The sequence below is a fragment of the Coniosporium apollinis genome (assembly GCF_000281105.1).
Source record: "Coniosporium apollinis CBS 100218 chromosome Unknown supercont1.57, whole genome shotgun sequence".
Lineage (NCBI taxonomy): Eukaryota > Fungi > Ascomycota > Dothideomycetes > Coniosporium > Coniosporium apollinis.
This window is the reverse complement of record NW_006913319.1, coordinates 127,840-145,316: the sequence shown is the minus strand read 5'-3', so window position 1 is coordinate 145,316 and position 17,477 is coordinate 127,840. Positions and strand designations below refer to the sequence as shown.

At 49.5% G+C, this 17,477-nt stretch overlaps 4 protein-coding genes across 4 annotated transcripts; 2 read left to right on the top strand and 2 right to left on the bottom strand.

Annotated features, from left to right (window-relative positions):
• Positions 1-2,728: 2,728 nt before the first annotated feature.
• W97_08463 (uncharacterized protein) lies at positions 2,729-3,229 on the top strand (the record flags this gene model as incomplete). Its single annotated transcript, XM_007786430.1, has 1 exon — positions 2,729-3,229. One exon carries the CDS (start codon positions 2,729-2,731, stop codon positions 3,227-3,229), a length of 501 nt encoding a protein of 166 aa, XP_007784620.1.
• A 2,812-nt stretch (positions 3,230-6,041) lies between these two features.
• W97_08462 (uncharacterized protein) lies at positions 6,042-8,147 on the bottom strand (the record flags this gene model as incomplete). The annotated part of the gene is made up of 3 exons (XM_007786429.1): positions 6,042-7,432; positions 7,491-7,706; positions 7,760-8,147. 3 exons carry the CDS (start codon positions 8,145-8,147, stop codon positions 6,042-6,044), a joined length of 1,995 nt encoding a protein of 664 aa, XP_007784619.1.
• A 2,126-nt stretch (positions 8,148-10,273) lies between these two features.
• Positions 10,274-11,182, top strand: W97_08461 (uncharacterized protein; the record flags this gene model as incomplete). The annotated part of the gene is made up of 1 exon (XM_007786428.1): positions 10,274-11,182. One exon carries the CDS (start codon positions 10,274-10,276, stop codon positions 11,180-11,182), a length of 909 nt encoding a protein of 302 aa, XP_007784618.1.
• Positions 11,183-11,756: 574 nt separating this feature from the next.
• W97_08460 (uncharacterized protein) lies at positions 11,757-17,350 on the bottom strand (the record flags this gene model as incomplete). Its single annotated transcript, XM_007786427.1, has 2 exons — positions 11,757-13,126; positions 14,020-17,350. 2 exons carry the CDS (start codon positions 17,348-17,350, stop codon positions 11,757-11,759), a joined length of 4,701 nt encoding a protein of 1,566 aa, XP_007784617.1.
• Between the last annotated feature and the right edge of the window lie 127 nt (positions 17,351-17,477).

Sequence of the window (17,477 nt, the reverse complement as noted above, 5' to 3'; positions counted from 1 at the left end):
CTAAGTAGTAAACTAAGTAGTAAACTAAGTAGTAAACTAAGTAGTAAACTAAGTAGTAAACTAAGTAATAAGCTAAGTAGTAAGCTAAGTATTAAAAAAGGAAATATACTAAGAGATATACTAGGAAATAAACTAAGAATTAACCTAGAAATATACTATAAAGACTTAAAAGAAAACTAAAATTTAATAGAAAATAATCCTAACTACTATATATATTATAAGAAAGTCTAGGGGGGGTTTAAGGGGAGGAACGCCCCTTATATTAAAAAAGAAAATAGGGGGTTTAAGGGGGAGAATCCCCCTTATAAAGTAAAATGTATATTATTACTTAAGTAAGAGACTTTGATAATTCTAAATAGACTAGAAGCTAGAATAAATAATATACTATAACTTGTTTTAAAAACTAAACTAGAAACTAGACTCTAAGCTAAAATAAGAACTAAAATAAAAATTGATTCTTTATACTAAACTAAAAAGAAAGCTAAAGAGTATACTAAATATAAACTAAACTAGAGATAAAGCTAAGATATTAGTAAGTCTTTAAATATATATATCTTATATAAAGCTTTAGAGTATTTAAGAGAAGCTCTAGATATTACTTCAAAGATGTATTATTTAAGTATAGTATAACTCTAGAGATTAACCTAAAGACTAGACCTAACTATAAAAAAAAGACTAAATTAAAGAAGACTAAACTATAGCTTAAATATAAAAATTGACTAGAAAGAGAGGTATATATTATAGTAAAGTGTGAGTAAAGAAGATAGCTAAATTAGAAACTAAGAAAGAGACTAACTAAGAGACTAAGTAATAGACTAAGTAAGAAACTAGGTTATAAATTAAGTAATAAACTAAAAAGTAGACTAAAATATATACTAAGAGATAAATTATAAGCTAAGCTATAGACTGGTTTAAAAAGTAGACTAGAAGATAAATAAAAAGATAAGCTATAAGCTATACTATAAGCTATACTAGAAACTATACTAGAAACTAAGTTATAAACTTAGCTATATACTAAAACTATAAATTAAACTATAAACTAAGCTATAAAGTAAATTAAATATTTAAGTACTTAATAGAAAGCTATATAAAATAAGTAAAAAGAATAACTACCTATTATATATAAAATATAAAGAGTATTAGGGGGGGTTTAAGAGGGGGAATGCTTCTTATTAGAAAGAAAGAATGGGGGTTTAAGGGGGAGAATCCCCCTTTAAAAAATAAAAATATATATTCTATTTAAGTAAGAAAGAATAAATTCACTTAATAGACTTAATTATACTAAGAGCTAAAATAGATAGTATAGTGGAAACTAAGCTATATACTAGATAATAAGCTAAACTCTTAATAGACTATAAATATAAACTAAATTAACCTATAAACTTAGCTAAGCTTTAAGCTAAATACTAAAAACTGAAACGAAGCTATAAAATAAACTTAAAATAAACTAGATAGAAGACTAGACTAGATAAAAACTATTAAGTACTCTAAGTATAAGACTAGACTAGGGCCTAAGTAGTTAACTAAATATTAAATAAAGTTATAAACTAAGAGATTAACTAAGAGATTAACTAGAGTATTAACTAAGAGACCAACTAAAATATAACTAAAATATAAACTAAGAAGTAATTTAAGAAGTAATCTAAGAAGTATACTAAGAAGTAATCTAAGAATTATACTAAGAATAGAGTAAAAAGAAACTAAAAAAGACTAAAATCTAAATAAAGAAAGAAAGTATCTTTTATATATAGAATAAAGAAGACTAGAGGGAGTTTAAGAGGGAGAACACCTGTTATATCTAAGAAAAAGAGTAATAGAGAGATATAGTAGTTCTTATAGAGTATAGAAATAACTTAATATACTAAATACTCTAGATACTCTAAACCGTTTTAGTATAAAACGGGCACACCTAGTATACTCTTAATACTTTGTTTAAAGAATATTAGTAACCTAAGTTCTCTTATCGAGATCTATAGGCTAGTAGGTTAACACATCCATATAAGTAGCTAGCGGCTTAATAGTATTAAGCTAGGCAATTACTAGTAGTAAGATATATTCTATAGTGGTTAAGAAATAGTATCTAGTAGTATATATAAAGACTAAAGCCTACTATCTATTAGATAGTAGGCATCTATAGATATAGGAAGAATACTAAGAAGGCGGGGTTATAATATCTAGCTTAGTAATAAGCTAGGCGTAGTATAGCTAAATACTATACTAAGGCTCTCCCCTAGCTAGATTATAATAAAGAAAAAGATATAAGATTAAAGTATATAAGTAATTCTTATAGTATCTATAGCTTTTAGAAAAAACCTTAAGAGTTAGAAAAGATAAAAAAAAAACTTTTAATTTTTTAATTTTGTGTATAAAAAACTTTCCTACTACTTTTCTACCTTTTAAGATTTTGCTTCTAAATTTTAGAAGATACTATATATAATTATATATCGCATCCTCTAACTTTTAGAAAGAAAATCTTAAGAGGTGGAAAAGTCACATAATAATTAAGTGGTCTGTCATATAAATCTGCACTAGTGGCTCTTAGACGGCGGGGGTGACTCTATGCACCGCTACAGGCTCGTGTGCTAATGCCAAGACTACCCCTGCAAAGTCTGAGTCGCTAACTGAGATAACAGACGCCGCACTTCACCTTGGCCTCTCGCTCCGGGTAGATCTGTCGCCCGTCGCGAAGGTCATCAAGTCTGCTTATATCAACACCACCGCCGTCATCATGTCGAAGGTCTTTGGAACAAAGAAGGACGTTGCCTACACCGAGAGGCTAGCTGTCAGAATCATTATGAAGAACGACATGACCGAAATTGTCATCATCCTCGTGAAGAACGGCAACTACTACAAGCTTCCAGGAGGCGGCATTGAGGCTGGCGAAGACCACCGCATCGCCGGCGAGCGCGAAGCGATGGAGGAGACAGGATGCAAGGTCATGATGGACGAAGCTTGCATGGCCACCACCGAAGAATGGAGAAACGATCTCCATCAGAACTCCTTCGACAATCTTCATCAGATCTCGTACTGCTACCGCGCACACCTCGTCAAGGATACTGGAGTGACGCAACTGACCAAGGATGAAATTGCGGATGGCCTTCAGCATAAGTGGATCTCAGTCAAGTCCGCCATTGAGAAGATGAAGACATGCGAACCTACCACGGAACTTGGGGGATATATTAAGGAGCGCGATCTGTACTTCGTGGAGATGTACGCGAAAGACCTTTGATTAAGTCAGCATCCTCAATTTCGAGCACTGCGCCTTCACATACTCACACCTTATTCACACCCTAGCAGAGGTACACTCTGTACAACCCTTTATTCGCTGACTTGAGTGTTTCGAGGTCTGGGGACGCAAAACTTTCACTCCGCGCTACTAAAGTGTGCGTGGTAACAGTCTGGTGCGAGACACCATCGGGTCCGGGAGCAAGGTTTCCAATGTGACGTGATCCGGCCGGACGCATTATTGAAGGCGTGGAAGCATCTCGATCCAGAGTGTAGACCTGATCCCCAGGCACCACATCAAGACCAACTCCCATTCCGCCAGATTCGGTAACGAAGAATGCCCTTTTGTGTGTGTCGCGCGGGTCCGGGTTTCCCTGGATGGGTTCATGGACTATTGGAGTGCTACCAGTCAGTCATCACCCGGGACAAACATGTAGCGCTGGCCGACTGAAATTCACCTTGATGATGATTGCAAGGCTTCATGCTTGGTCGGCACGCAGAGGATGCCTCTTCCATAGCAGATACGAGGAGTTGGTGCCTCTCTGCTGCGGATCGCTATTGCACAAGAGTTCAACACATCAGAGTTGTACAATACGTGAGAATGTATCGAATGATGACGGCCCTTCGTGACCGATAAGCGTTCTGTGCACTTCCAGAAAGTCCTTGATACGTTGCCAACCCGACGCTTCTGATTCATCATGCGGATCTTTCAGTCGCGAGCGGGCGCTGGGATGTTCAAGTTTGTGCTCCATGATGTTGTCTCCTGAGCGAACGCCTTGGGATTCGCGAGATTCGTACCACAATTTTGCCTCAGGCTCATTGTGGTAAGTTGTAAGAGTTGCCAAATGGTCTATGAAGACAAAGAATCCTGGGTAGCATCCAAGATCCGAAACCATAACCCAATCCTCGTAGATCGAGCCCAGGTTAAAGGAGTAATGGATGATTTTCACTTGTCCGCAATAACCCCCCGCCCAAGGGGAGAACATGATTGTTGGGAAGCTGAGTGTCCAATGGGTTACGATCATTAGCTGCTGTTCCTCGAAGAACTCTTCTCTCAATTACTTCAGCTGCTTCATTGAAGCATCCTTTCAATGAAAGTTTGCTTTTTTCAAAGAGGCTAATGTCAGACTGGTTGCGATTTTCTGCTGATGCGTCTGCGAGAACCTTCTCGTCAAATGATGGAACCCAGGATGGAGAACCTGATATCGGGCTTGGGTTCTTGGTCGCCGCTGCGACGAACTATATGGACCGCTGCATGCGGATCAACTCGAACGTTGCCTTTGCGAAGACTAAGCCAGCATTGATTGAATAGTTAGCGGAGATGGGACCATATCTCTGCCAATCATTCACCGCCCCGAGGAAGGCATAGATTCTATCTCGAGGATCAGAACACTTCCAATCGCCATATTCCCGTAAGGTATTCAGAAATTTTATGCCCCTCCCAGCCGGACGGAATCGTTGATTTCTTGTGAGCACAATGCGACTGAATCGATCAGGATATGCCACTTTTCTGATCTTTTCGGAGAAGAGGTACCAGATAAGAGCGTCGTTTTCCGGAAGAGACTTCAACCGCCACCTTTTCTCGGCGCCAAAGCAAGCCTCCTCTGCCTTGAGCAGGTTCCCAAAGTCCGCATAGCCCGTTCCCATCATGAAAGTGAGTTTTCTCGGGAGCGCTGCCTCTTGGACTTCTCCATCCGCGTTCAAACCACGGCGAATCGATGAGACTGTCAACACATCTTTCAACGCCTTCCGGCGTTACTTTTCCGGCGCCACGGAGTAATCTAGACGATCCAGACAGTAGTACATTGAAGACGCTAATGCAGGATGCCTCGTCACTCGCCGGTACATCGCCAAGCCACACGACCGTGCCTGAAGCAGAAGAGTAGATGCGCCGCATCAGGTCCACTTGGGAGCCCTTTTCTTCATCGTCCTCCTGATTTATGCAGACAGCGTCCAGCCACAAGATGCGAGGTTCATTAATCCGACGCAGGTGAATTAAAACACGACACAAATTGTCTGTGACAGCACGGCGTCGGCCATTAATGGTGATATGGTGGGCGATTGAGGGGTCGCTCCAGACGTATGACAGTGCCTCGTACTTTGGTGTACTCTTAAGAGCATGAGCCGATAGATCGCAAAGTATGGGCTTCGATCTCGCTCCTGGATATAGCTTGATCAGACGGTTTTCGCGCTTCTGCTTGTCGAGGGCCTGGTTCAGCGACGGAGGGATCTTGCGCTCGGGCTGCTGACCTGACAATCTCATCATGGCTATCGGAAAGGTCCTTGTCCAAAAGAAAGCAATTGTTATCGGCTCAATCTGCGACCGCGTTACCGGTATCCGGACAATTTTTTATCCTGTGATGTGCTGTTCGTCGTGCTCCTGCGGAAGGTGGAAAGCCGAGTGGAGGCCTCGTCTGATGTGGCTGAACGAAGCCATGCCACGCACCACCACTGGACTCATCGCTGCTCTAAATCTCGACGTAGGCATGACTTCATTATTCAATCAATAAAGCTCTGTTGTCAAGGAACATTAGGCTTGAGTGGATTCAGATGGGCGCTGTTGTTCACATGCTCTATGCTTAATTCATTTTCATCGACTTCAGAATACAAGGTGCCAAGAGCACCCCTGCTCAGTGGAACTGACCTCTGCATCACGTACGATCTTGAACACCTTAATTAATATATAAATACTCGTAATAGATCATGGATACACAGCTTCATAACCACTTGATCGTCATTTCGTTATTCCAGTCGACATAGGGCCCTCGTACCAGACCATGGCGCATCTAACCATCGATCAGGTAATTGACTTCTCACTACCAACAACGCGTAACATCAGGATTGCAATAGTTCTCCGTAATGACAGTCCCCGGCCCCCGAATCGCATCCAGCGTGCTCAACTGAACCCTCCCATTCCCACAATCCGGCGTAGTAATCGTCCTATTCCCCACCTCAAACGTATAGTTCGCAGGGTTTTGCTGCACATACGCGTAGCTGACGACCGTATTCGGCGGAGCTTCGACGATGGCCTCCCAGATGGGATAGCTGGGCGGCGTCATCGGTTCGTAATCTGGAGCCCAGTTGCCCAGGTCGGAGATGTTGCCGGAGATGTAGATGTTGGTGCCGAAGGTAGTGGTGGCATTGACGCGGAAGGTGATTTGTACGGTGCAGGACATGTCGACTGGAGGCGCGCCGGCCTCGATGGCGGGAGCGTAGTTCTGAGGCCCGGCGCCTGCGGTGTTGCATGACGACGGCAGAGGAGCTACATCTCTCAAGCCCCAGGATGCTGGGTACTGGCCGTTACGTCGCTGTGTCATTGTGACAAAGGCGGCGAGAGACCAGGTGAGGTCGTATGCGGACAGCATCTCACCGGTGGTCCTGTTGTACTGCTCGGAGTAAGAGCCATTGGCTGGGGTGTATTCGCGCACAACAGAGACGAAGCCGTCAGCGTAGGTTGTCATGGAGGCGAGAATATCTGTGAAAGCCGAGCCTCTTTGATTGCCGTTGCGTCCCCTGCCGTAGCCTCTGCCTGGTCCCCACCACGACGGTTTTCCCCACGTTTTTTCGCCCCAACGAGACCAACCCCAGGAGTGCCTTTGCCACCAGCCGCTTGGAGCGTTGTAAGTCCCTACCGCAGCCGAAGGGTACAACTGTTGAAAGAATGGCAGGGAAGTTGAGTCAATCGTGAGCTGGCCTTGGCGGCGGAACTGGGCGGCCGCATCGTACAAGACTTCGGCAGCATTGAGAGTGCAAATGTACCATGGATTGCCGCCGTAATAAGTGTCCTCGGGATAGCGACCAGTCGCGACTGCACCATTGGCAGGCCTGCCGGCGTTGATGGGATATATCTCGCGGAAGGAATCGACGTACGCCTTGTGGCTTGCAAGGATTCTGCTGCTGCACGGTTGGTAATAAGCGTTGTCACAAGGCGCATCAATATCAAAGTTCTCGGCCGCTCCAAGGAGGAAGTTCGAGTCAATGCCTGAGCGGCTGAAGCCTTCTGGAGTGTTGATGTTTGCGAGGACGTGCTGTCCAGTTTCGTTCCAGAAGTTGTTCGCCAGGAAACAAGCCACCTGTGGAGCTTGTGACTCGCACTGGGGGCATGTGTAGCCCAAACGCGTGGCCATGTGTGCACCCTCTACTAATGAATGATGCATGGACTGGATCGTGAAGAAGGAGTTGCCGGCCACTTCTTCCCACAAATCATCTGCGCGCCGGGTATGAACAGGCTGTCAGGAGGGTATACGGAAGATGCGAGAGCTTACAACTGATGATGCTCCAATACTGGGCGACAAAAAGTAAATCGTTGACTACAATCGGCCAGATAATTCTTTTAGCTTGAGCCATCCCACCGTTGTCGAGCAGATAGTCGATGTAGCCCATGAGAGTGATGGCTCGAAGGGCAGGTCCGTCCGGCTGTGGTCTTCCCCATACGCCATGGAAGCGTGTGAGATTGATTTGATATTTCGGTTCACCGAGACCTGCGGTATGTGTCAGAAACTGCGAAGCTTGACAATTACAGAAAGCTACTTACCGGTGCCCCAAGGGTACAGATCGCCCAGAGGAGTATTGACCGTTTGCCTGATCGCCTCGGCGTAGATGTAGTCTTCAATCGTCGATTGCAGAGAGGCATTGCCGACAAAGAATTCCTCATTAATGGCGTGAATTGTCATTGCAGAGTCGCGGGTCCAAGTGTAACGATAGTCCGGGTTGACAATACCAGGGCCTGCAATGACTACACCACGCGAGGCATTCTGCGCAGAGGCGCCATCTGGACCAATGTTCGCTAGGACACCAGCAACTGCGATTCTCCTCTCTTGAGCAATGAACTCATCCAAGCTAAGAGTAGCTTGCCGCTGCTCGATGGCAGGGCCAGCGAGGGCAGAGGCTGCGAACAGCACCAGTGCAAGTGGTCCGTGCATGGTGAAGAAAAGGAGGAACTGCTCCGGCTGAACAGAAAGCGAGGTAGGGAAGGATGGTTCAATAAGTATCTGCAGATAGCTGCTAACAGATAGCCACTTCCCGTCAGTCACGATCAATGCAACTGCGGCAGGATTTCTTGGACACTACTGCACGAACCATTGACGGTTTCTCCGCACCGCCCGCTAGGGACCCGGAGTAGTGAAAAGATGGGGGACCTCAAGGTTGATGGCGGAGTCCCGGACAGTTCTCATACATATCAAGCTCCAGGTTCTTGTGAGACCTCTCCCTAGATACTCGGACGACTCTCGCCCACCCCAACCTCTTCCCTCTGTATCACGATGAATACCGTAGGAGCCATGGGGCGAAGGGAATGAGGCTGCGAGGTGGTCACGCAGTATACGCGTGTAGGAACGCGGATCGGACCTTGTTTCCGCAGCACTCCCTGGGGTCCGCTGGCATCAAAGGTGAGCTTTTATCGCTAGCGCAGGAACAGCTCTGTGGCACTTCCTGGGGCCATGACGTCTGGCGGGACAGATCGTCTCCCCGCAAAGCGGCACGGAGAAGCCACAATGAGGGGGAAAACGCGCACCCCATGCAACCGCCCCGTCCGATCTGCGTCCTGGCAGGCGGCACGTCGTGCGCGATAAATGCCTCACCGTGGAAATCTCGCTATGAAACTCGTGTCCATCTAATCATGCCTCGCTTTACCATCGCCACGCCCCCTACCAATGAAACAACAAAATTCTTATAAAGATAGAAGATACACTAAGGTTTAATCAGATAGCTCTTTCGTACTTCTTATAGCCTAGTATCGACGGTAGTGTAGATAATGATTGATGAAGCATGGGTTTCGCGGTGAAGCTTTTATTGCGCACAATGTGGGTGAATGTGCTAAAAAAGGCTGGAGAGGTTTCACCAGGGCTGCTGGTCTGCGATGGGGTGCCGCGAAGTTTATTTAGCGTATGGACTGGCAGGAAAGGCTCAAAAAGGGCCGACATCCCTCCAATTGAATTTTCGTGCCTCTGCTCTCACCAAGACCGAAAGGACGGCCTTGAAAGAGGAGGGGCTCTCCATGAGACGAAGGGGACGGGATGTTGATGTTTCGCTCTCGAGAACTCCCGTCCCAGCATCTTCTCACGTGATAGCGCGTTGACGCGTTGGCGAGACGGAGGCGGGCCGACATGCAGCCGAAGAGGCGATCCCCCTAACTAACTACGGAGCTAGTTATTCTGCACTATCTTAAACTAGCTGTAACCTCAAGCCACCGCAACCACCTCCGCCATCCAACACTGGATCGTGAGCCAACAGCGGCGCATTGACAAACCGAGACAACGCAAAAAGCTCAGTCAGCAGAGGGAACCGCGACCCGAAAAACTCGCTGCCCCATCTTCGCTCCAGCTTGTTCAATACTAGATCCACGATCGGACTAGACTCATGATCTTATCCATGTGGAGCAGCTAGACGGATGTCATGCGACAGAAAGCACAAAGATGCACAGCCGTTTAGAACTTTGATGCATCGATCGCCTGCGGTGTCTTTGATCCGTGGAATGTGCCCGGACTATGCAGCTCTAGGGCTACGGGTAGCTTTCATCACGGCGACGGACTCTTCGGATGGCTCTTGATCTTTGATCCTTTGAACTGCCACACAAGGGAGTTGCTGATTTTAAGACAGCTACCAAAACATAAGAATATCTGGTTCCTGCTTCCCAAGAAGACCGCCGAGCGTTGGTTGACCGATTCATGCTTAACTCATAGGAATCTCTGCGTTGTTCTTGCCCTCAGCCTCGTATCCCAAGCGAAGGAGGCGCATCTCGAACGGTCGTAGGGCTGAAACTTTCTTCGGCCCTCTCCCCGATCTCAACCTCCTCACAGGTTGTATCCAATCCCCATCGATGCCACCTGCGCCCGGGTAGATACTGAGTTGATCCGAAGCCCTAGGCTTGACATGGCGCTGCCCAAGCCGGGTTACAATACTGACTCTCCACACTTGGCTTGGTAAGGGTGTGCCTCGGTCAGGTGTTGTTTCTTTGATGTCTTAAGTCTTCCTTCTTCAGGGGTTGCAAACGGGAGAGGACAGCAATCCGTTCTCGCAGAACAGTCGAGAACATCCACCTCAACTTACTATGGCTCTTCTTCTCGCAATTGTTCTCAGTTCTCTCGTCCCCTTAGCGTCTGCTATACCGACATGTAACGCGGACAATGTTTACAGAGCCATAGTGCGCTACTCGACAGAAGCGGAATTCTTCTGCTCAGATTTCCTGGCCCAAACACGTTATTCAGGGACCCTAGATTCCGTAGTCACCATTCCGACCACAGTAACGGTCACCAACCCCAGATCAACGGATCCCGTATCCGTCTTCCTCATATCCTACACCTCCAGCGTGTTCATATCGACCTCCTTCGCGCCTCAACCAACTCGCACCGCCAACCCGACAGCCTTCACGCGGCCCCTCCCCATCTACGTCCAGCAATACCCTCCCTCGCGCGTCAGCAGCGCCTGCTCCTGCATCGCCAGCCCTATCCCAACGTACACCATAACGCGCGACTGCGACCCCAGCACGACCTCGACTGTCTCCACCACCATCACTTGGACCACAGGCAGACCCGCCAGGACAACTGTGACCTACGCCTGGACAGAAACAACCCTCGTCTACGCCTCAACCAGGGCGCCCTTCCCAACCGCCTGCCCCGCCGCCGACGGCGTACCTTACATCGGCAGCGACGCCTCTCTCTGGGACCGGAACTGCGACGCCTATTTCGCCGCCGTCCGGATTCCGCTTCTGCGCACGACGACGGCGCGCGACTTCACGGCCTGCATCGAGGCGTGTGTTGCGTACAATAAGAATCTCGGGTACAACCAGTGCCAGGGGGTGCTGTATCTTCCGCAGTCGGGGAATCAGTGCCAGCTCGGGAATAGCGTCACGCCTGGAGGTGGGAATGGGGGGCAGGTTGCGGTGCTCAGGTTTTATGAACCGAGTAAACCGACGCCGAATTATTGCGCTACAGTTACGGGGGCGATTGGGGGACATTGAGGGGCGGAGTACCCCAGCCATAGGGCGAATGTACATGTCCATCTTGCGGTATCAGGTGATCTTTGGCCCATTCTGAGTGGTAGCAATCGCAGACTTATGAGGAACATGTCCGCATCTGCCAGTTAGGACTCAACTTGCCTAGGTGTTGTAGTTACGCGTTCGCGAAATGATTCATACCCTAGAGATGGCAAGTTTCTTGCGCGTACGTTCATCTGGACCCTAGAGGCTTTGTTCAGTTGATACCGGAGCTTAGCAGCCTGTAATCTGAGACAGTAAAGCGCTTTGATGTTCTCGTAATTCAGGACGCCGCTACTTAGTCTGCACTCCATCCCCCACCATCAGCGGCGATAACACATAGTCTACAACTGCGTGGTTGGTGGGTAAGCGGGTCGATACTCTGCTCGCTCGTAATTACAGCCTGAATCATTATCTAGCAGGCTTACAGCTCCGTGAATTGTGCTCGAAGCACTCTGTCAACCAAGTATTGGCGAGAACATTGCTGGCGAACCATGCTTACAACAAGAGAGTGCCCATACGACGAAGCACCCCCAAACCCACAATCAAGGCCTCAAAATCAATCACCCAACCTCATCGCAGCCAGTTCCGCCTCCAATTCATCAGCACGCCGCACCCCCTCAACAGCCTCATGATCCCGCCCACCAACCTGCGCATTGCATTGCGGACACCTCGCCATTTCCATCGGCATACCGCACTCCCCGACTGTGAACGGATGGCGATTTTCACAGAAGTACCAATGTCCGGTGCCGCGGAACTCTGTAGCCATAGCCGTCAGGACAGCGCGGCGCTCCTCACTGGTGACCATGCTGAAGAAGGTGGAATGTCTGAGCATCTTCTCTACGCCTTCAATCTCCTCAAGCATGCCACGGGTTTGGCTTGGATGCTCCGCGCAAAGGGTTCGTGCAATCTTCAGATGGGTATCCGCTTCGTCCTTCAGCGAAGTGGCTAGCTCCATGTTGACTGTGGAGCGCTCGAGGATGGCGTACTGCGCAAAGAAGATGTGTCCTTCCACTTGCGCTATGGGTTGAATGGCTGCGAGGTCTATCAGTGCTAGGCAGTCCTGACGGCTTTGCGAAAGATCAAGCTGGAAGGAGCCAGCTATAGGGGACGCAGATGTCCGCTTCGACTGCCAGACGGCGAGAAAATCGCACATGATGGCCAGATCGCATCGTAGCATGAGGGCACTGGCGAGAATGAAGCCTCGGGTCTGGAGAATGCCGCGGTCAAAGCCGAACTCTTTGGTAGTGCCGTGACGCCGGCGCGCGTTCTGGACGATCTCCCAGACCTTCTGGAACGGCTGTTCCTCTTTCTTTACTTTGCTCAGGAATCCTGCGATGTCTCCGCGTAGTGTGGCGATGGCCTTGTACCTACTCGCGGTGTCCAGCTGCCTGATCTTGAGCAGCTGCTGAGCTCGGTTGCCCTTGACATGAACTGCATCCGCTGCAGAGGTCGTATTCACCTCTTTGAAAGTGTCCATTGATTCACTGAGCTGATGCTGTAGCTCCTGCAGAGTCTCGGCCAGGCGCACGTATCTTCCATTTGCCCAGAGGATGAACTCCTTGGTAGCCTCATCAAGAAGAGCACGCCGAACGATGCGTCCGTAGCGGGAAAGATTCCGGAGAGATGCCCGACACGTTGCGCAAGTCTTGATCTCATCCATAGAAAACGGCTCGGAAGATTGCTTAGCGGAAACTATAACTCCTTCCGGCGAGAACTCGTAGTGCTTCTTCATGTCCATGAGGCCATCCATCGACTCGATTGTCAGGAAATGGCCGCACTGCGGAAAGATACAGGGGTTATCTTCGAGATCAATCTCGCGATATGCTTCGCCCATGATGAAGTCTACTTCGGTGTCTTTGACGTGATCTGAGCCGCAGATTTGGCAGAACTCGGGTTCCGGACACCGTTCACCGCATACGGAGGGGCCTACAATTAGTTAGTACATGACCTGACCTTCAATCAAAATACACCAAACTCACATCGACGTCCACAGCGCAGCAGCATCTCACAGCGCTTCGAGCAAGGGAGCCAATCGCACGGAGCGCCGCATGGCATGGAACACTGGCTGTGAGGACAGGATGAATCGCAGCGCTCTTCCGCACAAGGAGCGCAGGGCTCGTGGCATCTCTTATGACACTTCGAATGACTGCACTGGTTCTCGCAGGGGGCGTTGCAAGGCGGACAGGGCTCCGTACCGTGACATGGCTTGGAGCATGCGTGACGACAGGTATTGTGGTTTCGTCCGCAAGCTCGCTTGCAGACGCCGTGGTCTTCGGAAAGCTTGTCTCCCTGCTTCGTCCTGCATTCATGGCAGGGCTTCGTGCATGTATGTCCACAAGGCAAGATGGTGTCACATTGAGCGGGACACTGAAAGCTGGCGGCTGATATGTCACTGAAACATGGCAGTAACACTTTGTGACCGCAGCTCGGAACGATACGAGTCACTTCCTCCTGGCACTTGACAAGTGCCAGGTTTCGTGATTGGAAGCATGCCAGGTGCGTCTTGCTGTGTCCACAAGGTAGCACCCGCTCCATGTCAATGACCTCAGCTGGACAGCAGGCCGGACACTTTTTGCCGCAGTGACTAGGACAGGCGTGGTCGCATCCAGGCAAGGACCTAGGACATGGCTCCAAGCATACGACGGCGTTGTGGAGGATCTCCGAGTGGCATTTGTTAATACACGCGTGCCCACAATCCAGTCGTTGGACACATTTCTGGTGGCAGCCGCCTTCAGGAGACATTTGGTGGAAGTCGTCTGCGTTCCGGACACGTATCGGAGTATCTGGATGCCGCGGGCATTGTAATTCAAGCTCTGTACCATAGTTCCCAGCGTTCTTCAAGATGGTCATGACAGTTTCCCACATTGGGATGTGAGCCGATGTGTGGGAATTGCCAATAATATACATCCCGTGTTGAGCTCGCGATAAAGCCACATTGATCCGGTTCGAAGTTCGAAGGAAGCCGCAGTTGTTCTTGTTGTTGCTCCTCACCAAAGAGATGACCACGACCTTTGCCTCCTCTCCTTGAAAGTTGTCGATAGTCGCGACTTTGAGTGCTATGAGTAGCGTGATTTTGCCGACCCCCACGTCATGTTGTTCAGGTTTCGGTACACCGGGGATCTTCGGTTCGTCAGCCTCCGCTGGACTCTCCAGACCTGCCTTGTGCAGTTCATCAAGGTCGCGGTCATTCAGCACGAGCTCATATGAGCTGCTCAAGCGCTTGCGAAGCTTCTGCAGCTGCCCCAGATACGGCGTCAATACAGCGATGTCGTTCGCTTGGTAGACACCTTGCCGGACCAGATAAGACACCAACGATGCCGTCATTTCAACCTCGTAATTGTTCGAGTGCGAAGTTGTCACGGCCTGTTGCTGGTCGGCATTGGCTTCCGGCTCAGAGTGATCAAACCAAAAGAGTCGTCTTCTCATGCCAGCGACCGGTGGGTATTGCGCAACCGATGGAGAGTCCAGCAGATTTGGGTATAGCGTGTCGCGAACCAGCTGAGCGATTGACGGATGCATGCGGCGTTGTATCTCCAAAACGCTGAATGGGATGCGGACACTTGAAGCATCATCTGGCTGCACTAGCCTTTCGAACAGGGAGACATCAAGGGAGTATTTCCGCCCACCCGCGTTCTCTGATGACAGCTCGTAGTTCTGGATCTGAGGCCGGAGCTGTAGATGATCACCGATAAGGATGGCATGCTCTACCGAAGGTAGAAGCGCTGTCAGAATATGAGCCTCGAGGACCTCGCCAGCTTCCTCACATAATAGCGCCTTAGCGTGGACGCGTCGGAGCAAGTCCAGATTTCTTGCCAGGCCAGTGGTGGTGATGCCAATGACATTCGCTTTTTGCAGACATCGTAGATCAGTCTCCTGTTTGACTTGGTCGTACTGCTTCTTCCCTTCTTCGAACGATGCGAGAACGGCTTGGAATTCCCTTTGCGCTTGTGCTCTGTTCATCCTCACCCAATACCGATGTAGCGTTGCGCGCTCGTTATGTGTCATACAGTTCAGGTCAGCTGATTGCAGCGCGGATATCGGGCGATCCTCACGCGCTGGCTGCGGCTCCCGATGGTTGTCGAGCCAGTCTGCGATGATCATCTCTGGCTTGTGGTGCACCGTCTTCCACCCTTCTTCGTCGACTCCAAAAAGCGCCGCGCAGTGGGTTGGGTGATAGTCTTTAAGGTAGGCCTTGAGGCTAACACACGAATCCGCTTTGTCGTGCGCTATGAGAAGCTGCTCCATTTGCTCGAGGTCTCCGTTGAGCTTGTGGTGTAGCCTGCCCTTCTGTCGCCTCTCCAAATCGGTAGGGTCTATCCGATTGGCGACAACGCGCAAGTTCAATGGCTGCAAGATTTCGGACTTGGATCTGGAACCGATGCGTACAATCTGTGAAATTCCGCCACGAACAAGGTGTTCCAGGAGCTGATCCAGTGCATGGTTCGTGTAGCACACGCAAATGATAGGCCCCAAGTTAGCCTTGACTTTGTTGTCGAGGAGGACTTTGATGAGAGCGACACCCGTATAACTCTTGCCAGTACCAGGCGGCCCTTGGATAAGGGCAAGGCTGCGTGAAAGTGATTCAACTAAGGCGACAGTCTGAGCGTCGTCAAGTATTGAGCCTTCTTGGAGTTTCTTAATATCAAATTCGCCGCGGACCGGAAGCTGGAGATTCTGGCCGCCCATGATGGAACGGAGCCTAAAGTGAAAACCTGGCGACGCGGCGTAGGTCGGAGGGCCCATCCCAGCGACTTCCGCCATGTTCGGGTCGATTGGGGCAATCAAGTCCCTGAATGGTAAATCTCCGGAAGCGGAAAGATGCTGTAAGGCTAGCAGTGTCGGTTGGAAAGATGGTAATACGACGCCAGGGAACTCTACCAAAGAGGCCTGCCATGGTTTGCCGGTGCTGCCGACTCGATCCAAAATGCTTTCCACGTCCTTCCCCTCAGTGCTCACGAGGCGCAGAGTAGCAAACGCGAACTTGGCATCGGAAAACAGAGTCCGCTCTTCGGCAGGGTTTGGAGTGGTTGAAGGCCGTTGCTTTTTTTTAGGGTCTTTCGGCCTTGTGTCAGAGACTGAGCAGAACGCAGCCGTCCCGTCTAAGTTCAGCAAGCAAACAAGTGCATCTGCCTGCAATCGCTTGGACGACTCCCACCACTCCTCGCGCTGCTTGATGGTCATCTTCCGCAAACGGCCAGGCTGTGCGAAATGCACCTCGAACTCGAAGCCGCGCCATCGGTCAACTTTGATGCCATCGACCATCACCCCCGGATACGTGTATGTTCGGGCCCCTTGTTGGCGCCCTCGGCCAGCAGCCGCATGGTGCTCAGGATTCTGCAGTCCGTCGAGCTCGATGCGGATTGCATCTCTGAGTTGGCCAACAGTGTCTTCACGCAGAAGGCGAAATTGCCGATCGAAGACCCCTTCAGAACCCTGTAGATGCCATTGTGCAGGGTCGCTGACAGGCCGATACTCCCGTCTTGATGATAAGATTTCTTGCGTCGTCGGCATGATCTGGATGTCGCCGATATTTTCCGAGTCGTTGTCATGACGGGCACCATCGCGAGACAGACTTCCAGGAAGATCCTGGTGAATGATGAAGGCGGCCTGCGGAACTGCGGGTTTCGATACAGATTTGGCCTCCGGAATAGTACTGGCCAAACCAAGACGCTTCTGTGTGCGGGCAAGATATCTCCGTGCGAACGTAAGCCGAGCGGAAAGATCGTCATCTAAGTCTTCAAATATCCCATCAAAAGCCCCGACAGCTTCGTGAAGCTCCGTGTTCAGCAAGGCCGCCCCGTTCAAGTCCACCACCCTTGAGAGTACCGCCAGAGTCGCTTCGAGCTGTATAGCGGTAGCGGTGGCCTTGTCATCGGAGAAATCTTTGCACTCGGAGACCAAGACGTTGGCGGCGAGTCTGAAAACTGCGATCGCTCGGTGACCGCCCGGGCCGTAGAGGAAGTTGTGAAGGATGCCTAGTGAATGCTCGAGGATGGCGGACACCACCACGCCTTCGTGTGACAATATCCTGAAGAGGGGGAGCAATCCTGTCTGAAAGACTACCTTTTCTTGTTGTGGTGTGATGCCTTCCGTGATCTGGTCACTCAACTCTCTAATCCGGTGAAGCCCACCATCCGATGCTAATTTCATAACAACTTCTTGCATGTCACCTGGATCTCCCGTGACGAGCTTGTGAGCATCTTGGAAAAATCTGCCGAGCTGCCCGCCAAGCGGCGTCACGGCTGTAAGAATTAATGGGATGGAGTACTGCCAGTGG